Genomic DNA, 21,479 nt, shown 5'->3' on the forward strand with positions numbered 1-21,479 from the left:
TTCCTAATTATGTACTCAATTTGCTCAAATATTAAAAGACGGAATATTTTAGAAAGTTTTTATGACTTAAAAAGAAAAAATTGTTTATTTGTACAACACTTTCCTTCATTTCGTGAGGTGCACTTTTAGGCTCACCAAACGTCGCTTTAAAACATCCAATCAACCAAACATCTCACATTCCATTCGGAACCGAATCGGTTAGACCACTGCAAGTAAACTCAAAGTATGCTACTGAAATTGGCAAAAACCAAAGCACGCACACGCACAAGGAAAAACACAAGATTGTACTATTTTTATCAATTTTTATATATTTTTAAACCAACCGGAGTTGAGTTTGTTTGTCGTGCCGGATGCTGAGGAGTCTACAGGTCTTCGGTCGACTCCCGCACCCTGTCGATAACACTGATTTGGCTGGGGAGATGTGGCGCGACCCAGCAACATGAAATGGTATATGGTAAATAGCCTAACCCAAACTTAACAATACTAATCAATAATATCGTCGCTATGTTCGTTCGTCCTTCAGTGTAGTGGGTCTCTATCATGAGCCGAGCCGCATCCTCCTCTCCTAGCATCGCCGCTGTATGGTTGTTCTATTGACTCTGGCCATCGTTCCGTAAATTAATTTCCCAGTTATTATAAACAATATAATCGTTACAATTATATCAGGGGGAGTGGGTGGAAGGGTTCTTATTGCTTGCCGTTGTTCTTGGTAAGAGGTGTTGGTTGCAGATCAAACTTTGCTGTTGCTTTTGCTTTTGCTGTTTTTAGCTTTCTCTTTCAGTTATCTAACATAATTAGCTGGTAGTGTTTAGTTTTGTTGTTGTTGTTGTATGTTGTTGTATTTTGCTTGTTTGAATAATTTAATAATTTAATTTACAAGAACTTCTTGATCTCATCGTACAACACAAGCACGAAAGCGCCGCCAGTGCCTCTGAGAACGTTGGAGAAGGCGCCCTTGAAGAAGGCACCGGTGCCCTCCTGCTTGGCAATGGTGGCCCAGCAGTGCAGTGTGTTCTTGTAGATGACCTCGGTGGCCTTGCGACCCGACTGCATCATCATGCGACGACGCACGGTATCGAAGGGATAGGACACGATGCCAGCGACGGTGGTCACCACCTGGGCGATGGCCCAGCTGATGTAGATGGGTGTGTTCTTGGGGTCGGGCAGCATGCCGCGAGCGGTATCGTAGAAGCCGAAGTACGAGGCACGGTAGATGATGATGCCCTGGACAGACACACCGAAGCCGCGGTACAGACCAACGAGACCGTCGCTCTTGAAGATCTTGGTCAAGCAGTTGCCCAGACCGGTGAATTCACGAGCACCTCCCTTGCCGGTATCAGCAGCCAAGCTGTAATATAAACATCACATGGCATTGTTAATATCTGATGGGTTTTGTTCTGTGCTATTCCAAACTTACCGAGTACGGGCAAAGTCCAAGGGGTAGACAAAGCACAGAGAGGTGGCACCAGCGGCACCACCGGAGGCCAAGTTACCGGCGAAGTAGCGCCAGAACTGGGTGTTCTTGTCAACACCTCCCAGGAAGACCTATGATATGCAAGCCATACATGTTAGAATTGGGTTCTAAGTGCTCGTTAGACTGTCGCGAGACAACTCACCTGCTTGTACTTGTCCTTGAAGGCAAAGTTCAGAGCCTGGGTCGGGAAGTATCTGATGACGTTGGCCAAGTTACCGCGCCAGAACGACGAGAATCCCTGTTCCTTTGGAATGCGGATAAAGCAATCAACCATGCCCTTGTACTGCTTGTCGGGGCTGATTTGTTTCGAGATGTGCTGAACCTGCAGGAGCAGTTTCACACGCTCAATGGGGGCGACGGCAGTCTTGGAGACGGCTGCGGAGATGCCTCCAGCAGCGAAATCCTTGACGAATCCAACAGCATCAAAATCCTTGCCCATTTTGCTGCAAAACACATTGCGCAATTGCCCGAAACTCGGATTAATCTCCTTTTTGTCTCAATTGGCCATCGTTGGATGATACCCCGGCGGCGCATATTGATGATATTGATGATTTTGGATGGAAGATCTATCCCAATGTCATGCAGGTGGTGATGGTGCTTGATATACGAGCTGGGAGGTGGCACACCCCATGCGTTGCATAATGTTACGTTTTACGATTTTACGATCTAATACGTTTGTATGATGGATGTACGATTCACTTTCTTTACACAGGTGTGCAGAGGGCACACAATAGAAGAATAGAGCCCAAAGCCAAATGAAAATGTGAAAATTGTCAATGCTCTAAAATAATAAACGATGGGTGGGATGGCAGACACAAACCGAAACCGAAAGACATGCACTTTTTTTTTTTTGTTTTGGATAAGCACTTTGGGTTTTATAAAGTTGGTGAAAGATATACATAAGCGACAAATGAAAACGCGCAGATGGTAAGAACATGCAGTACATAATGTGGTATAACAATGTGTTAGTATGGAATATGGAACATATAATAACTTAAGTTTAGAGGTGGTTAGTAATGGATGATACATATATATTTTCGGTACAACAAAGAAGCGTTCGCATGGGTATGAGTGCTGCCCGTTGCCGGTAAAACTGGTTTTTGTGCAAAAAGATTATTGCTAGGTGGTTGCCACGTGTTTTCAGGTCAGCTAAATAAGTGAATATTGCTGGAAAATCTCTGGGAGTTCTAACCAGTTTTCAGCCCGAAACTAAAGATACAGTATCTGTATCTTGCGGTTGGGGAAAAGGTATTACGTGGCACTCTGTGCCTATCCAATTCGATGGCATAAATTGTTTGCAGTTCTAGTTAAATAAAACAGCCTTTTACTGGTTTTCATTGAGTAATGCTGGGGATTGCATAATTGCCACACCGTGAGAAAAAAGTATAGAAAAAGTTGAGAATAGAATAGAATATAAGAAAAAGTCCAATGGAAAAAGCCAGTACATATGGGCCTTGGTGTGGGAGTGAGCAAGATGGCTATAGGGGCCACACTTTTTTTTTTGGCATTTGGCAGCTGGCATTCGCCATTGAAGCGTGTTTCGCTTCGCTTTCTCGTTAAATTTAGACTTTCAAGAGCAGCAGTGGCGCTGCTCTTCCTCAGCCGTGTGTTTCAATAAAATTCAGCGAAATTAAATTAGCATTTCATTGACACAATGGGTTTATGTAACACTTGGCAATGCGATGGCAAAGCCAAAGAGAGCTTTGCTTCTCTTATGCCTTTCGCTGGCTGAGGCTCCTCTCTTCCAAACAACCGTTATCTAATCGGGTTAAACTTTTCATTTGATTGACCACTGGAAGGAGAGAGCGAAGCTTTCTTGTGCGGCAAAGCGAGCGAGCGAGCGAGAGAGAGACACGAGAACTCGTGATGTAATAGCCTCAGCTGGAAAAAATTCTACGGTTGCACGTGGAAAGCTTCCACCTGCCACCGAAGGCCGAGTAGTATCCTCCACACAACAATCCAGGGTTAAGTTCGTGCCTTATTCATTGTTATGGATTGCATAAGACCGAAAAGTCAGGCACCGCACACCAGAAAACAAAAAAAAACGTTTTAATGATTCAAGTTCAACTCTTATTGCTTATTGCTTTTACATAACCAGGCAAGTTCTTTTCATTAAAAAAAAAAGGAAGAGAGTCACACACGCGTTTGTTTTCTAATGCTATTTGATGATGGTGATGAATGCTTTGGCTTGCACTCGGCTCGATAATTGATTTCCAATTCGTTGGCCATACGTACTATTTGTATGTGTTTTATATCACAGCACAAAACCGAAAAAAAATTATCCTTATTCCTTGGAAGTCAGAAGTCTGAATCTGAACCGGACGGCAACTGAATTGCTTGTGAAAGTTCCGTTCGCCGAAGTCAGCCAGCTAGCCTGCGCTGCCTGCGCCGGCGGCGGCAGCGGCGTTGGCGGCGACAGCGACCACGACGGTCGTCGTCAAGTTCAGCAACAGATGAGCGAGGGAGCGGGAGGGAGAGAGAGGGGGGAGACGGCACAGAAGAGAGTGGGAGAAATGTGCGAAATGCGGAGAGGAGAGCGCCGACCAGCGGTTGGCAACAGCACGTGTGCAAGCGAGAGGGACGGAGAGAGGGTGGGTGCTGGCAGGGGGAGGCGGCTGGCAAGGAGCGAGAGATCGCCGCTTATCAGTGCTAAGAATTCGAATTCAATGCCGTCCGTTGCATAAGAGGAAGTGTTGTACTAGCACCGCAATTTGTACTCATTAGCAAACACTTTTTGTTTCGTTTTAGCCATGCCCGAAAATGCATATATGGCCAATTGTTTTTCATTTACCCCTTTCGAGGTTTCAGCGGCGCTTTCTAAATGCTTGCCAAAAAAAAAAAGAAGAGAAGAGGAAAGAAAAAGAAACGCACAACATTTTACATTTGGCAAAGAGCCGACAAGTCAGCTGCGTAGCAGACAGTGCTGACAAGTTGGCTAGTTTTTTAATAGCCAGAATTTGTTAATTTGGCTTGTTGGTTTCCAAATTCACATAACATGCTTATTTAAGGGAAACAAATTAAGAAACTTAATCAAACCAAGAGGAAACAAAGTCTAATGTAGTTGTTTTTAAAATTGCGTGCCTATAAAAATATATATTAATTGATTAAAAACTCCTAAAAATAAACAACTAAAAGCAATTAAGTTGTTTCATTTATTTTTTACAATATACATATATTGTTTAGCTATTTTTAACATTTGGCTTCATTGCAAAATGTAGTCAACACTGTTAGCATGTGACTTGGCTTTCTGACGTCCGCTTGCCGCTCTCTCTCTCTCTCTCGCTCACCCACTCTCTTCGCTCTCCGTCTCTTTCGCGCACGCGGAAGGGCGGCAGCTCGAAAAAAAAGTGCGTGAAGCGATTAGATAAACGCCGCTGCTAATACAGTTATTTATATAACTGTCTGCGACGCTTTTTCAAGGTCCCGTTATCGCAAAAGAAATTACATAAAAAACAAAAGAGAGCGCTGGCTGCGAGAGAGCGTGCGAAAATAGAGATAAAAATTGCAGTGGCTGCAAAAATTTGCAAGCTTATCTTTTCGCTCGGTGTGGCAATTGGACTTGCAAGACTAAACAAAAAAAAAGGGTGTGGAATAAGCAGGCGGCTTGAAAATTTCCGCCCAGCCAGCGGGAAATGTGATGCGATTCGCGAGCGAGATGTAATAATAAACACTAATCTCTAATCAGTGCAAAATGGCGCTAAAAGGCCACACAAAGGGGCAAAATAAACATAAATCACATGAATACTAGACGACGCCTAGCGATTGGCGTCACAAGGGGTTACGAAGAGCGTAGGGAAAGATCTGCTAAAGCTGGGGATACCCGTTCTTTGCAAGAACTTTTTACCTTTAACGTAGAAAAGTGCAAAGAAAGCAGGTCAGAAAAGAGAGTTGGTTACATGTTCTCTTAAGAAACGGCACTCTTACTCATCCTCTCTCGCACACTCACACACAGCTAAGCACTTGCACGCGCAGCTGGTGTCTGGCCTGGGAGCGAGCGAGAGGGCGCTAGTGGCACATGGAATTTATTCGCCAAAGTGCGCGCGTGTGTGTGTGTGTGTGTGAGTGGGCTGTAGAACAATCAATTGCCACACTTTCCACTAATAAATCGCCTGCATTTGCTCTACTTTCTACCATAACTATGCAAATGCAGGCCCATTTGACTCAGCGGCAGCGTCAATAATCGCCAGGCAACACCCATGGCTGGCTGATGTGCAAAATGCTCACACCGACGAGCCGGCCTGCCAACTCGCTGCCAATTGCATAAGTTGGCAGTTCCAGCGTGGTTGCAAAAAAAAAGGCCACTGAAAAATTGGGCAAAATGATCCGGCGTGGCTTTAGTTTTCTCTTTTCCGGATCAAAGATCAAAAACGGAAGCCAAAACGCCCGGTTTATTACGTGTTTCTGTCAAGGCAAACTCAGTTTCTGCACAGCTATCTGCTCGCCTTGGTTATGTAAGCACTTTTCGGCTTTTAAGCCCCTTTTAGGGGCTATTTTCGGCGCCTTCGAGCCTGAGCCGCTCGCCGTGCAATTAGACAATTAGTTGAACCACCACCGACACATTAAAAAAATTAGCACATTACATAACTACAGAATCTAGCGCAAGGTGACGTGAATAAAAAAATCAATGGCATTTTACTGGGCTCGCCATGCACTTGTCGCCGCCTTTTTATTTTTAGTCAAAAAGGCCGTGGGTAGGTGATAGGAATAGAAAATAGCACAATACCTTCAGTTGATAACTTCTCACAAAAGTCACAGAATAAAAACTTCTTTTGCAGAACCAGACGAAGCCGCGTGCTCACTTGGCGAATGAAAATTCGTGAAGTGTGGGGACGTGGGGATGCGAAAAGCACATCGATTTCCGAATAAAATATCGTGATATTCGCGATACTTTCTCACCGATACATCGCAACGTAGTGGCAGAAACGTAAGTGCCAAGGAACGTAAGAGCTACGTAAGTCAGTGAAAGAGGCAGAAAAATACCACTTGCCTTAAGTTATGTGGATATACATTTAAATATTAATTCATACATTTTTTTTTGGATAAAATCAAATGTTTATCTCGCTTTATTTTTCCCCTGACTTATAGCCATCGGCAAACGTAAGTGGCAAAAACGTAGAGTACGGCAAACGTAAGAGCCACGTAAGTGTCGGTGGGATATTCGATATCGGTGACTGGGAAGAATAAAATAAAAATAAATCGGGGTGACCAGGCGATTGTCGGTAACTGGCCCATCCCTAAAAGTTTCCCGGAAATGTTAAATGCAACCCTTTTCGAACAGTGCACAGTGGGCCAGAGTGTTTATTTTGCTTTCAAATATCTGTAGCTTTTTCTTAGAAAGAGTAAGAAGAATGTAATTTTGTGAGATATTTTCTTAAAAAAGAAACATTTAGCAAAAATAAAAGTAAAAAATATTTTATGTTTTTATGGTTAAGTTAGTCAAATTTGGTAAATGTTACAAACTTTTCAGGCTATCTTAAAAAAATGGAACTAAGTTAAGTCGTTGTCGATTTATTTTTGCCTAAAAATCAAATCCAGCGGTAGTTAATGTGCTCCAGATTATTGAAAAATCGACTTACCAAAAATATATATTCGTTGTTTTACATATGCATTCATACTTTTGCATTATCAAAATGTTAAAAAAATGGTGTATGGTTTTATTATTTTTTATTAAGTTTTTTTCCTACACAATGTTGCTTAAAGTTATTGTTTATATTTAAAATATTAAAAAAAAATTAAAGCAAGCGGAGATTTTAACTTAAGTCAGCGTTAACTGAAAATTAAAGCGAACCGCTCCGATTTGGCAATGAGGGATTTTATAAATTATTATTAAGGGAATGATTGAATTTGGGAGTAGTACTCGAAAAGCAAAGTAGGCATTTGCTGTAATATTAACTGTCGCTTTTCTTTTCTTTTTGTAGGATATTTCATGAGCGCCGAACTTTTTTGAAACATTGGCATAAATTATCTTTATGTGAAGGCAGATCGCATTTTTGCCCGGTGTGCTGCTCTGCCACTGTTAGAGAAAGCGTTGCATCTTAACATTCCTGTTAACAAAGGAGCGTTCTCAACTTATCGATAACTGGAATATAAAAATACACAGCTGTGACCTGGCTGCGACTATCGGTAACGAGCACATCTCTAATGTTAGGGTTAACATGAATGGTGGGTGTCCTCGCTAGCTTAGCCGAGAGATCATTTAGCGGACACCACTGTAAGAGTAGTCTGGCAACTCCGCTGGCACTGATTTTTGGAGCGCCCTCTTTTGATTTTTTTGATTACTTTTGGCGGTCTTTTTGAATATTACATTTAAATTATATATTATGTAGGAGTCTTTCAATAATATTTAAAAAATTACAAGTTGGTGTTTAAAATGCAATAAAATTATTTATTATTTATTTAATTAAATAAATCCTTCTCTATTAAATAATGTGATTCTCATAGTAAATTAATATATAAGGAAAAAATAAGGGAGTTTTTCAAAAAATTCTTTTCCAATTTAAAATTTTTAAATATTTATTCATTCTCAGATTAAAGAGTAACCTGTTTTTTTCTTTGATTTTGGCTATTGCTTCCATTTCAAAATTAAAGAAACACTTTTTATATACGAAAAATCATTTATTGAGTAAATTTCTTTTCGATTTGTTTTTCACATGTTCACAAAATTGTATTCGGTTTAGTTGTATAGCTTGTTCTCTAATATTTCCTTGGCCTTGGGATACAATTAAGCAGTGTCTTTTTTGGTTTTTGCCTTTTGCTGAATGTGGGTCTCTGGTATAGGGTAATTTCGTATTGAGCGCTAGCAATTAACATTTAGTTACACCGAAATGGGGAAAACATCTTACGCAGATTAGTTATGTGTACACCTATGTATATATAGTTCTTGGATCGTGGGCTTTTCGGGAGGGGTGCTGAGGGGGTGGCGGTTCGCTGCACTTGGACCGGGGCTAAACAAATGCAAAGCCATGGCGACCCTTACTGGGTTGGCTAGCTCGCTGCTGGGGGTACATGTGCCGAGGCAGATACAAAACATACACAGAGTGGATATTCGATATATGTATAGGGTGTGTGGTGGCTCCCTTACTGGCGGCTGGGAGACGGTTAATACAATTCAATGCCCCGCTCCTCCTGTTCCTCGCTTCTCTTGTTCGCTTTCACTTCGTTTACTTGTATAGGAAACAACAAAAATGGACGCAAAATTATTGTTATAGTAGTATTCGAGTTTACCCATCTGGCGTTTACGTTTTTTTTTTTAGTTAACTATATAGGAATATGCAAAACGTACACTTAATATATTTTTTGGTTTTGTTTATGTTTTCCTTATCGATCTGATACTGATACTAGATAAATGCAGCTCTAAAACTTGTTTCCTTGACATTTTGTTTGGTTTCCGTTTCAGTTTCCGTTTCTGTTTCTGTTTCACTTCCCCCTGGCGGCGTCCTGCACTGTTTGTATACTTCTTACGCTCTTCGAATACATTTAATAACATTTCTATAGAAATATTCAAAGCTGAGGTAGTTTATTCATCCATTTACTCGTTACTTTAGTTTACGTTAGGTTATGTTAGGCGTTAGTCGCAAGTTTAGTGTACTCCACATACATATATAGGATCGGCGTGGTTGGCTAGGTATACATCTATGTACGCTCGAATGTGTCGCATCTGCTCAAATTCACATTAAATTCATAACTAGACGACTGCTCTTGGTTACGGGGTTACGGGTGTGTGGCACAGCACGGGGACAACATCGAAAGCCGCGCGAAACGATTCGGGACCTCGGGATCGGGAGGGAGCCGGGGAGCCGAAACTTAGCCACTGGGATGGGAAAATATAAAACCAACATACTGAAAATCATAACTGCTGAACTACAACGAAAATAAAAACAAAGCAAGGAATAATTTTTTTTGTTTTTTTTTTTTTGGTTTTTTTTAATAATATTTTACTCTTTTTTTGTTATATTTATAATATTTATAGATATTTTAGCTCTGTAATGTAGATACAATGTACAATGTAGATACATCCTGTGTCGTCACATCCTCCTCGCGTAGATTACGTGTAGATTAAATGAACTTAAATCGTAAAATGTAGACGACGCAAAAAAAAAGCTCTAAACTAATTTAGGTAAAGATAGGGGTAATTTTAAAAATAATTAATGTAAAAATAGTGGTATTTTTTTGTAAATTTTCCTCTTTAATTTTATGCTTTTTTTTCGTTTAAGATTTAGTTTATTATAAAGTGTAAAGTGGTTTCTATATAGTTTGCTCGCCGTTCAAAAATTGAAAAAATGTTGGGGCTGTTGGGGCTTCTGGCAATGGGGTTGTGGGTAGTGGGGGACTGATGGACTCCAGCGCATGGTTTTAATTATAAACTACTATCACACAGGCAAACCACTCGCTGGAGGGAGGTGAAAGGGGGGTGGGGGAGGGATGGGTGATTGGGTGGGTTTCTTTCTTTTTTTGTTTTTGGAAGGGACTCATGGGGGCTTCAAGGGAGTGGAGTGTTTTGGGGGCGACGAGGGCGGCAAAATGAAATACACAACAACAAAATTATAAAAATATAGTAAATAAGCGGGAATCGCAGGCATTCCCATACATACATGGGTAGGTGGTACGAAATCAATCGGAAATCATTTCGAAAAATGCCAAATAAAATGCAATAAACCTACTACACATCGCCAAGTTCATCGGGTTATAATTTATTTTATAGTTATTTATGGGCTTCGCAGATTATTGTTTTAGTTCGTTTAGGATATAGTTTGATGTGGCGTGTGGCATGTGGCATGTGGGTGGTGGGTGGTGGGCGGTGGTGTGTGGGTGCGAGTGTATGAATGGGTGTGTGGTGTGTGGGTGTGTCTTTGCAATAAATATAACGGTAACTAAATATATGTTGTAGCTCAGTCTCCAGTTGATTACCGTGTATAATCTATTACAAATCGAAACAATAAAAAAATATATGCATAGTTTATATATATATATGAATAATATTAAATAAGGACTATCAAATATATAGGTATATATATTCAAAATGCTTGAAATGTACAAAAACAAACAAACAAACAAAGCTCAGTGGTCGGGGCAAAGAGAATTCGTTCATCTCGTTCTGTTTCCGTTTCCGTTTCCGTTTCGTTTCGTTTCGTTTCTTTTTTCTTTTCTTTTCGTTTCGCTTGCTCCTTCCGTTTCCCTTCGATTCTCTCGTTTTCTCGTCTCGTTCCTATGCGTTGTCTACATCATACATCATTCTGATGAATGCTGATGTTGTGTGGTTGCTATTGTACATTTACATTACGAATAGGGGTTTCCATTATCGAATTTTACATAAAGAATTTAGTGTGTGTGTGTTGTTCAAAGCTCTGGGCTCTCTCTTCCCTTCGGTTGTTGGGTGTTTGTTTAGTTAATGCTTAATCGATTTTTTTGGGTTTAATTTTGTTAGATTTTTTTTGCGTTTTCTTAAGTGTGTTTTGTGTGTGTGTGTGTGTGTAAACGTTTAGTACATTTTTTTCTTACGGCTGACACAAAAGGTTTTTCTTTATCTTCCATTTTTGGTTCTTAAATGCTAAAAATATATAGTAAATGTTGAAAGTGTTATTTCATGTTTTCTCTTCTCAAAAATGTTATATTCAGGTTGGGTTTTATTAGATTTAGTTCTCAGTTTACGCTTTCTGCGGCGTTTTATTGGTTTCCTTTTTGTAGATTTAGTTTTTTTACGGATCGCATGCGATTTCCATGCGTTCCACTGTTCCATTCCATGCGTTCTGCAGTTGATTCCAAATTTTAGTGGCTTTGTGTCGTATTTCAGGGTGAGTTGGATTTCGATTCTTTAGATCTTTTCTGCCTGCTTCTCTGACTTTAACTTTTTCCGGCTGCTCTGGATTCTGGCTGATTTTGCGTCCAAATTTCTTTTCGAAACTAAAAAATAATGAACCCCCAATTTGTATCGATTAAATTTGTGCTGTTTTACCTTCGCTGGGATCGCTTGATCCTCGTATTGGTTTAGTTTACGTTCTTCACTTTCGATTTTCGTTATATTCTTGTTCTCATGTTCACTGTGTGAGTGGCGGCTTGGCTTTTCGGGCTATGTGCTCTGCTTTCTTGCTGCTTTTGCTGCTTTCTTCCTGCTTTCTCTGCGTGGCTAACGGTTCTCCTGTTCTGCCTGTTCTTCTGCATCTGCTTCTGCTTCTGCTTCTTCTGCTCTATGTTTGCTGTCTCTGCTCCTGGCTGTTCTGTGGTCAAGCTTGACTTATGGTTAAACTCGCTTTATATCGTTAAATCCCTATCGTTAATCCTTATCTTCGCTTTAATAGAATGTCTCATTAATCAACTGTCTTCTCTCTCTGTCTGGCTACCTGACTCGGCTGCTGCGGTCCGCTTTCTCCAACTCTCACGCGCCTAACAATTGAGGAAAAAAACAACTCCGTTTTGTTTTTGTTTTGTATATGCCTAAAGAAAACTCCTTCCGATAGGTAAAAAATCCCCTCTCATAAAAGACAAAAAAAAGTGTTTTACAAAATAATAAAACTTGATTTGTACTCATGTTTGTACCGCTAAAAACGTTTTCCCTTCCTTTTCGTTTAGTTTTCCTTTGTAAATATTTATATATATGTACATATATAAAAAAATATTCCTTTTTAAAAAAGTATTCTTCCCTTAATCCGTGTTTCGTAACATTTTTATGCTTGTAAAGAGTTTATCGTTTTTTTTTCATCGACATCGATTACCTCTTTGTCCTCTCATCTCACTGCATTTTCAAAGAGTACAAACTTGTTTGTTTTCGTTTCGTGTTAAATTATAAATTATATTCATAAATCAAAACTAAATTAAGCCTTCTGAATTCCGGTAGCAAAGCAAATTGTTGTTGTTGTTGTAGTTGTTGATTATACGTGTTGTTCTTAACTGATGTTCCTAGGGTTTCTACGCCTGTCTTTTCCTCTTCCCAAAGAAATCGGCTGTCAAAGTACTTTTGTGGGTTGGTGTGTGTTTTTGTAATGTTGGTTCTTGCGCGCGTGTGTGTGTGTGTGTTTGTGTATAAAATGTACATCAAAAGCATTTTTGTTGTTAAATAATAAGTTTTTTTTATAAATTTTAATTTTTTGTTTTGTTTTAGTAAGTAGTTTTTATAGTTTAAATAGTTGTTAAATTTAAAAACGAGTTTATCACACCTTAAACGTTATCAGTACTTGGCACAACTTACAACACAAAAAAGTACTTTTCTCATTATTCTTTTTTCTTTTCCATTTTTTTTCTCCTCAATGGGACAATTCAATTCAACGTTCTGCGGAGGGAAAACTGCACAAAATCGGCATGAGTGTGGCATAAATGTTTGAACAATAGAAACTGGATTGTAGTAAAATGCAATGTTTAGAAAAGGTGGCAACCTTGTAAGCAGGGTTGCACCCCAAAAGCTTTGTACATTTGGTGTTGACTGTACTCTGGGATTTCGAAAGGCTACGCCTACACCCACGCCAGGTTCTGCTGTTTCTCGAGTTTTGCCCTGCTTCTTCGATTTCCCATTGGGTTAAAATTTAACTTGCTCCTGCTCAACTGCCATTCATTTCTCGCTTTCACTGCTGGTATTTATCCCTCATCTCTCGCTCGTCCTAACCGTTGCCTCACTTTCCTACCTGCTTTAATAACGATATAAAATAGCCTCTAAATACTAAAAAATAATTTCGTTTCTGCTTTTCACACTTCTCACAATCGCTTTCCACTCTCTTTCTCTCTCTCTGTTCGTTCTTCAAACTGAGTTCTCTTTCTACATCATTATCATTATCTTTATTCTTATCTTTGTTTTCGTTTTTAACGCGCACGCTAGCTCACAAGTTTTCCGCAATTTCCTCGACCTTTGTCCTCATTTATATTATCTTTTACCTTTTATCTTTAATCTTTTATCGTGTTAAACCCCCCGTCAAAATAAACCAGAGCTATAGCTAAATTATTAACTCGTCCCTTTCATCGATCTGACTTTTCTTTGATTCAGCATTTGGAATAATAATTTTCATCTCTTTGTTCTTTCCTTTTTCTTTGGAATCTTTTAGAAAAATTCCGTTCCTTCCTCTTTATAAATATCGTATTTAAGCATAGATCCACATATCTATATATAGATATATATGCATATGTATATGTCTTCACATTGACAACTTTGGACATTTTTCCATGGAAAAAAGAGTAAAATGGGTATCATTAATTAGAATAATTATTCGTTATAAACAAGGGGGGGAAATTGATTAGATTTATATACATATATATAGATATACATATATAGATTCTCAAGTATAACAAAACAAAATGTCACGCATTTTCAACATACACATATATATCGCATATATAGCGGCTTGATTCCTCGTATATAAAGGTCAATGTCAATGCCCCGCAACATTCTTATATACACTTCCCATGCCTCCTAACCGCATCCTGCTCCTATCTCTCCTACATCCCTCTGCTCTGGGTTGATCTGCTTCGGTCGGTATGGTACATACTTGTGGTCTGGGTGGGGAGTTCGACCCAAAACTATTTCGCGAAGGGCTTTGGTGGGTGAGTGATTGTTTGATTGGTTGCTGTGGGTTTGATTTAGATTGGGTTCGGATTGGTTTTTGCTCTGGCTCTTGGCCTCTTGGATTTTCCGGAAGAAGATCCGTTCGCCAGCACTTGTCTTTTAGAAGATTTCTCATCGAAATGCTGATATGCCTTCTCCTGCCTGTTTGTTTCTTTGATTCCGGTTCTGGTTAGGTTCGTAGTGTTTTTGCTTTTGTTTTTGTTTCATTCATGATTTGTTTCTGTTATTTGTTTGCTTATAATCTACATTTTATTTTTAGGGCTTTTTTCATATTTCGTTTTCTCTCATTAGGATGTTTTAGCATTACTTTTATCCATTTTTTACGCTTTGCAAGTTTGTTTTTAGTTGTATTTTTTCTTTTTTTGTAGAAGATAATGCACTTACATTGAGGTATTTTAATTACTTTTTCAATCTTCTTCAAATTTCATCATCTTTTCTGCTTCTGCTTTCTGTTTTCTTTTGTTTCTTCTCGAAAAAAGAACAAAGAAAATGTGTTATTTCAAAAAATTGGGCTGTCCTAAAGCTTGTACACGCTTCTTGTTGGCTTAGAGTTTTTTGTCCAAAAATTTTGTTCAATATTACAAGTATTTTATCCATCCAAAATAATGTGCCGCTCAAAAGTTTTTCGTTTTCTTGTTGTTGCTTGCTTGACCGAAATGTTGTAATTTTTTCCTTCTTTTTAGGTTTGCTTTTTGCCGAAATGTCGATTTTGCCTTGATTTTCCGATTTTCATGTAGTGTTTTGAAACTGTCTGCCTTCGAAGCAAGTGTTATACAAACAAAAGGATTGGATCGCTGGGGATTGGGGTTTTCTCTCGTTTCGTTTCGTTTTGATTTGATTTGACTTGACTTGGTTGACTGCGTCCGTCTCAACTATTTCGTAACACTAACGCTATGGAATATCAATTAGTTTAATATTTACGTTACAAAAAAAAGTAATAAAAATTGTATAGTTACTAAGTAGATAATAGCTATGTCAAAACAACACAAAATTGGGCTATTGCATTAGTTGCTGTATTTTGGCTGGTGTAGATTGTAGTTTGATTGTTTGTTGCTCCGATTCAGTTACTTGGTTGCGGCCTCTAGCTATGGTTTGGTCATACAGTAGTGGTTCAATGGTTACATATTGTCTGTTTATCTGTTTATCCATCTACGATTACGATCTCTACGAAATGCGTCTCTCGGTTTTGATTGCTTGTGGTGGCTATGAGTTAGACTTTGACTCGGGTTCGGATTGGCTGGTTTATCGTTTCGTGTGTAGTGCAGTGTCCCATCCATGTATAACAGCTTGTCTCTCATACACGCTCAAACGTTATAACGTAACACTTAACGTTAACGATCGATTAAAAAAAATTAACATTTCAGCACCGTCATTTCATTTCTAGTTAGTTTTGTTTTCATTTCAAGGCAAACACATTACAATAGTTTCTCTTTCCTTCCTCCTTCTAACACTATCTCTCGCTCTGGCATTTGTAGCTGTAGCCTTCCCATCCTCTCGATCCTTAGGTCTTCTCCTCCTTTCGGCTGCTTTCGCACTATAAGTATAATCAACAATTCTTGTAACTCTTTCCGTCGCGAAGTAAAAAAAAATTATGATGACTGGTCTCCGTCGTATCCATCCATACAAACAACGTTTTTAGGCATCGAAAAAACTATTTTACAGCTGTACAGTACAGTAAACATTGCTCTCGCTGGCGTTTCTTGTTCCATCCACATCCCGTCCTATCAATATAGTCCCAATATACACACTGATCCATCCGGTACAGCTCTTAACGATATTGTATACATAGATAGTTGTTTCTTTTTGGTGGTTTGGGTTTTGGGCTGAGGTCTGTTATACTACGTATAACGTAGGGGGGGCGCCAACAGTTGCATCAACTGTCGCACACATTGTACACGTAACGTCATCAACTGACATACACTTTTAGGGGCCAGAAGTGAGTGCTTGCTGGAAACTTTCTGCACCCTTGTTGTTCTGTGTCCTCGATGTGGGCTCCAAATAGTGGGTGCTTTTATATTTGTGTTCCCTGACGCTTTTGTTGTTTTCCTTGTCTGCATTGTGGTGGCTGTCGTTTTGGATATTTCTTGGTTTCACGTTTTGCTTGTGTACAATTTTCGGTTCTCTTGGAATCAAATCCTTTTCGCTTTTCGCTTGATTCACAATCTCATTCTCTTTCGCTTGGCTCACTTCTCTCCTTCGATTCTTTCCACTTAAATGTAAGCTTACTAAATCTTTGTTAAAAAAAAATAATTAAAAATAAACGCTTTATAGTTAAATATATTTAAAAAAAATATAACGCATACACTACTAAAGTTTCCATCTTTATCCTTTAATTCCTCTCTTGCATTCAAATTTCTGGGTTGTTGTTAGTTGTTTCTGGGGGTTTTCTCGTTAGTTTCTCTGACTCTTTGTGTTGTTGTTGCTGTTGTCGAAACTATTGTTTACTTAAAAAAAAACTGATTAATATTTCAAGTTGGTACTGCCTTGAAAAGGGAAAACTGTTCGGGCGGTGTCGATCTCTTGGCCGACACAAAAGTTAACACCTAACAGAAGCACAACAACAACACAAAGTTCGGGCGGGGTGTTTTTAGTTGGTTTTTGTTGCTTTTTTTGTGGTTATTTAGTGGTTTGGATGTGATCGATATAGCGCTTTCTATTTTAACGTTTTCTCTTTATTTCTTAGTATGCAAATGAAGAATGTTGTTATGGTTATTCTTGCTGTTCTGATGTTGTTCTTCTTGTTAGAGTTGCAATACACTGTCTATGAACTAGTGGAGCTTCTTCAAGCGGCTCACTTTTTGATGTAGTTATTCTTTTCCCTATATCTTTTCTTTTTATATATGTATTTGATGATTTTGTTTATGTTACTGCTCCAGGTTGTTTGCTTACTTTTGCCGTCGCCTGTGCCAGCACAAAGGTGGCGCCTACGGTTAGCTTGTAATTATAGGGTTGTAAATTTTGGGTGGTTGTTGTTGTGGTGGTTGTTGTTGTTGTTGTTGTTGGGGGAAAAGGGGGATTGAAGATTGTGTTGGGTGTGTTGTTGTGGAGGTAGTATCAACAGTAGAAAACCCTGCCTTGGCTATTGTTGGCGCTGTCGCTGCTGCAGTTGTTGTTGATGTTGCCGTTGCTGTTGCTGTTGCTGCTGTTCTTGCTGCTGCTGTAGTTGTTGCTACTGCTACTGTTGCTGCTGCGGCGCCGGCTCTCCTTCATCGCTGATTCCTCCTCCTTACTGCTGTGAGCTCGCCAGCTGCTGCTGCTGCTGGGCCGCGGCCGCAGATGCATTTCCAGGTGGCGGCGATGGCTGCTGCTGCTGCTGCTGCTGCTGCAACTGGTGCGAGGTCGCTGCCGTCGACGCCTGCTGCTGCTGATGGTGTGCAGGCGGCGTCGACGATGACGACGCCGACGAAACGGGCTGATGATGCAATTGCGGCGGCAGCGCCTGCTGTTGCGATGGCGACAGTGGCTGCTGCTGTTGCTGCTGCTGCTGCTGGGACCCGCTGCTCGCGGCTCCGGCTAGGCTCTGTTGCTGTTGTTGCAATTGTTCTTTGGCAGCTTTCTGTTTTTTGGTTATTGGCGGCGGATTTGTGGACAGCATCATGGCACGGATGCGTCGCTGTGCAGACTGAAACGAGGAGGCCAAGGAGTCGGCATTGTTAGTAACATTATAATGTCAATCAGTTGTAGGTATGCATAGCAGCACCGGCATGTAATCACACCCACCTGTACACTGTAGAAAGGTCCAATAATGTGCACTGGGGTCTCCTCATCTCCGCCGGAAGGCGGTGCCAAGGCATGCTCCGGCAACTTGATCACACTGCCCGTCACGCGCTGCAATTCGCGGACATTCTGGCCACCCTTGCCAATGATGCGACCGACCTAGGTTAAGCGATAAATAGGAAAAGGTTATTGTTACGAGGGCTCAAGGGACTCCATTAACCAGTCAGTTAATCCAGTGAACTGCTGATTTCCTGGGGGGCAGATAGATGGAAGCACTATTTACCTGCGAGCTGGCCACAAGCAACTCCACCGTGAGACGCACATCGTCCGTGCCACACATAAAGCCCTCCTCGCGCATCTTCTCGAAGATCATGTACTGCGCCTTCCACTGACCCTCCGGTGTGCCAACAATCGTCACCTTGCGCTCCGTTTGTTGGTCCAGCGGCTTGTCGGCGTCGAGGGGGGCAATTTTGAGGGATGCGTTCGAGAAGCGCATTATGCTGCGGATGTGCGAGCCCTTGGTGCCAATGATGGCGCCGACAGCGTTGTTCGGTATATAGAGATAGGTGGTCTCCTGCAGGTCATTGGGGAAGACCGGCGGCACCACGCTGGCCGGGGTCTTGGACATGGCAAAGCTTTGACACGAGGGGAACGGCATGCTCGTATTGAAGACCATGCCGTTGCCCGGTGTCGACATCATTGCCATGGGATGGAGACCGGGGAACATGAGGCTCTGCGGCGCCATCGCCTGCAGATCGTTCTCGTAGCTCTGGCGCAGTTTGGTGCTAATCTGGTTCTCGGCACGCGACATGTTCTCGATCAGTCCCTTCACCGTGATGATGCGCTCCAAGTTGAAGCTGTTGATGTCGTTGATCGAGCTGACGGTGATCTTCGTATCGGTGTCCTGCATGATCCGCTTGATGGTGTTGCCCGACTTGCCAATGATCCGTCCAATCAGGTTGTTGTGGGCGAGTATTTTAAGGCAAATTTCCCTGCACAATCAAGGATCAAGGATACGATTTATTAGAGAGTTGAAACATCGAGAAGGCTATGGGCGAACTCACCCCTTATTCGTGGAGAGGGCCTCCTGCTGCATCACCTCAAGGATGCGCTTGCAGGCATTGGTGCAATTCTCCGGATTGCCATAGATCGTGATGGATTTCTCCAGCGAGCCAACGTTCTCCTTGCGATGGACGTCGACGCGAGCACGGCTCTGTTGTGTGATCGTCCTGATGGTGCTGCCCTGGCGGCCAATGATGGCGCCCACCATCTCGCTCTGCACCAGGATGCGCAGCGGGAAGTCCGCCTGGCGCCCGGGGCCGGGCATTCCCGGATACGGATTGCGCTGGTTGCGCTGGCTGCGCCGCTGGTTCTTGTCCAGCTGCTCGGCATGCAGCTTGTTGCCCTCGAACTCGACTCCGTTCAGACCACCGGCAGCTCTGCGAGGGAGAGGGAATGATTGGACGGGGAATTATTGATTAGTCAAGTGCTCGATGATGCCGCCGGACGACCACAGGCATTCAGCTGCCTGAAGAGAGTTCGCTGGAAAATCAGCCAGTATCCCAGATGAGCCTGCATTTCATTCTAAATGCTTTTGCAAATCTGCATCTCTAAACATTCGGCCAGCGATCCAATTTAGGGGTATTCATGGAAGTGGAATTAAATCCCCAAACAGAACTTGAAATTATGGTAACACGAAACCCTTCTTGACGCATTACATTCACACATTTAGATTCTATAGAACTCGAAATAAACATTATAATACTTGATACCTTCATTTACCATATATATTACACAGTTTTCGTATGTATATTGATATATATTTTTGGTAAATACAAATATATTCTGAATCTAGGGGATCGCCTGCAATTAATTATGCAAGTTTATTATATTTACTTTTCAAAATTCGAGGGAAACATGGCCAATTTAGGTGTCTTGGAGATTTGGAAAAGATATAAATTTGGGAAAAGGTTTAGGTAAGCCACACACAAACGCATTCTGCAAAAACTCCAATCATAGGGAGCCCAAATCTTCGCCACCATCGCCCAATATAAAGATATATGTATAGGTAATTATTCCCCCGCCCAGCACTAGAAATCAATGGTTCTACATGAGATCTGGTGCCAGGCTGACCCATGCCCGCGCCCATAGAGGGCTCTAGATTTAGGTTTTAAAAAATGAGTAGTTTTTGGGTATATACCTTTGCGCCTGCTCAGGATTTTCGAATGTTATATGTACTGTTTGAGTATTTTGATCCTTACTAGAAATAGCCTCACACTGTTTGACGATGCCATAGGGCTTCAGTAGCGGTTCGATGTCTTCGAAACGTGTTTGCATCGGTATGCCGCTTATTAAGATTTTTGATGTCGTAACACTGTGAAGAAAATAGCGTAAAAACACACAAGAACAAGAAAAACAAACACAAAAGAAACAAAAATAGTAGTAGTAGTTGGTAGTTTGTAGTTGGTAGTTTGTAGTTGGTAGTTTGTAGTACAAGTAGAAGCGGTGGTTGTGGTAGTTGTTGCCGTAGTGGTTATGATAGTAGTCCAAAAACAAGGGGGAGGGAAGTGGGTGAGTGGGGGAAATGGGGGAAAATGAATTAGATAAGAAAGTATATGCCAATAAAGGAAAAGTTAGTAAGTAGTAGTAGTAACAGTGGGGAGAAAGCGCAGTCGTTCAAGAGTGCTGTCGAGAAGCTAGGAAAGAAGAGTTGCCAGAGCTTGCGAAGCAGTGTTGCCAGAGTGAAGGAAATAAGCGTTGCCAGAGTCCTGGCAAAAGATCGCTAGTATCATTCAATCCTTAAAAAAGAAAATCCAAAGCTCTCGTACGATTCTATAAACAAACAATACAAGATAGAGAAGTACAAATTCGTCTAGAGCGTCCAAGCCTGATTAGCATGTTTACATACGTGTATTACAGGACAAATAGTTCTATCATTTATAGATACATTTTAGTTCTTATTCCCCCGGATCCCGGCAGCACTGAGAGCATACAGATAGAGATAAACACAAAGACAGAGCGAGATCAAGCCAACTAGCATCTAAAGAGCGATTCGAGCGAGCGAGCGTGACAATACAAATGATTTGGGTTCGGTTTTACAAGTAAGATGTTCTTTTCTTGGGGTGGCGGTGGGGATTTTGTTGGGGAGTTAGGCCAAGAGATGCAAAACACAAAAAGTAGCAGAGATCCCCCGGGCGTTATGTGCGTTTTATGCGGGTGTCGGGCATGGATGTGTGCAGAATGTTACATTCAAATCCCAGGCAGGGCACACAAAGAGCGCGATTATGAGAGTGAGGGCGTAGAATTGGGAGAAAGACTGACGATACTCCCACCCCAGAAATTTCTTAAAAAAAAGTAGTAAGCTGTTCTGAAGCCGAGGAACACTTTTTGAGATTTTACATTCTTGAAATTCAACTTGAAGTCTATAAACTTCGAGCTGGTTTCGAACAGTGTAATATTCAAAACATTCGATTTTCAAAATCTCTGCCCCGAACCAATTAAATTTTATTTCGATTTTGGGGAAAAGACCAAGTTTCGAGTTTGTAAACATCCTGTTGACTGCACGGCATTGCAATAATAATGAGAAAGAGCAGCAGCCGAAGAGCAAGAGAAGCGTCTTCTTTATACAGCAAAAAATATAATAAAATAAATTATTTGATGTCACATATATTTTCGACAAACAACATTGGAAAATATTTGATTTAAAAATATATTTATTATATTTTTGGTTTAATATGTATTATA

General features: G+C 41.0%; 2 protein-coding genes across 6 annotated transcripts in view; both read right to left on the reverse strand.

Annotated features, from left to right (window-relative positions):
• Nucleotides 1-288: 288 nt before the first annotated feature.
• LOC108025791 (ADP,ATP carrier protein) lies at nucleotides 289-6,346 on the reverse strand. 2 transcript variants are annotated; one of them, XM_017096422.3, is made up of 4 exons: nucleotides 6,198-6,346; nucleotides 1,617-1,917; nucleotides 1,418-1,545; nucleotides 289-1,348 (listed from the first exon to the last, which is right to left on the reverse strand). In XM_017096422.3, exons 2-4 carry the CDS (start codon nucleotides 1,911-1,913, stop codon nucleotides 874-876), a joined length of 900 nt encoding a protein of 299 aa, XP_016951911.1. In that variant the 5' UTR covers nucleotides 1,914-1,917; nucleotides 6,198-6,346; the 3' UTR covers nucleotides 289-873. The 2 variants fall into 2 exon arrangements, with proteins under 2 accessions (XP_016951911.1, XP_016951910.1); XM_017096421.2 differs by lacking the exon at nucleotides 6,198-6,346 and adding an exon at nucleotides 3,710-3,840.
• A 10,322-nt stretch (nucleotides 6,347-16,668) lies between these two features.
• Nucleotides 16,669-21,479, reverse strand: part of LOC108025707 (insulin-like growth factor 2 mRNA-binding protein 1) — a 29,698-nt gene continuing 24,887 nt past the window's right edge. For 3 of the 4 annotated variants that reach the window (XM_017096258.3, XM_050889472.1, XM_017096259.3), the window contains 4 exons: nucleotides 18,800-19,174; nucleotides 18,019-18,727; nucleotides 17,739-17,894; nucleotides 16,669-17,640 (listed from right to left, as the gene is read on the reverse strand). In XM_017096258.3, the coding sequence (XP_016951747.1) occupies nucleotides 17,245-17,640; nucleotides 17,739-17,894; nucleotides 18,019-18,727; nucleotides 18,800-19,174 (1,636 nt within the window). In that variant the 3' untranslated portion in view covers nucleotides 16,669-17,244. Of the gene's footprint in view, nucleotides 17,641-17,738; nucleotides 17,895-18,018; nucleotides 18,728-18,799; nucleotides 19,175-19,935; nucleotides 20,110-21,479 lie in introns of all 4 variants that reach the window. The other variant, XM_044092945.2, reaches the window with a different exon arrangement.

Source organism: Drosophila biarmipes, chromosome X, assembly GCF_025231255.1.
Source record: "Drosophila biarmipes strain raj3 chromosome X, RU_DBia_V1.1, whole genome shotgun sequence".
Lineage (NCBI taxonomy): Eukaryota > Metazoa > Arthropoda > Insecta > Diptera > Drosophilidae > Drosophila > Drosophila biarmipes.

Coding starts and splice junctions, on each gene's coding strand:
- LOC108025791 (XM_017096422.3), bottom strand. CDS start 1,913: ATGGGCAAGGATTTTGATGCTGTTGGATTCGTCAAGGATTTCGCTGCT. Junction 1,546..1,616: donor TCAAGGACAAGTACAAGCAG/GTGAGTTGTCTC, acceptor TGCATATCATAG/GTCTTCCTGGGAGGTGTTGA. Junction 1,349..1,417: donor TTGGACTTTGCCCGTACTCG/GTAAGTTTGGAA, acceptor TTTATATTACAG/CTTGGCTGCTGATACCGGCA.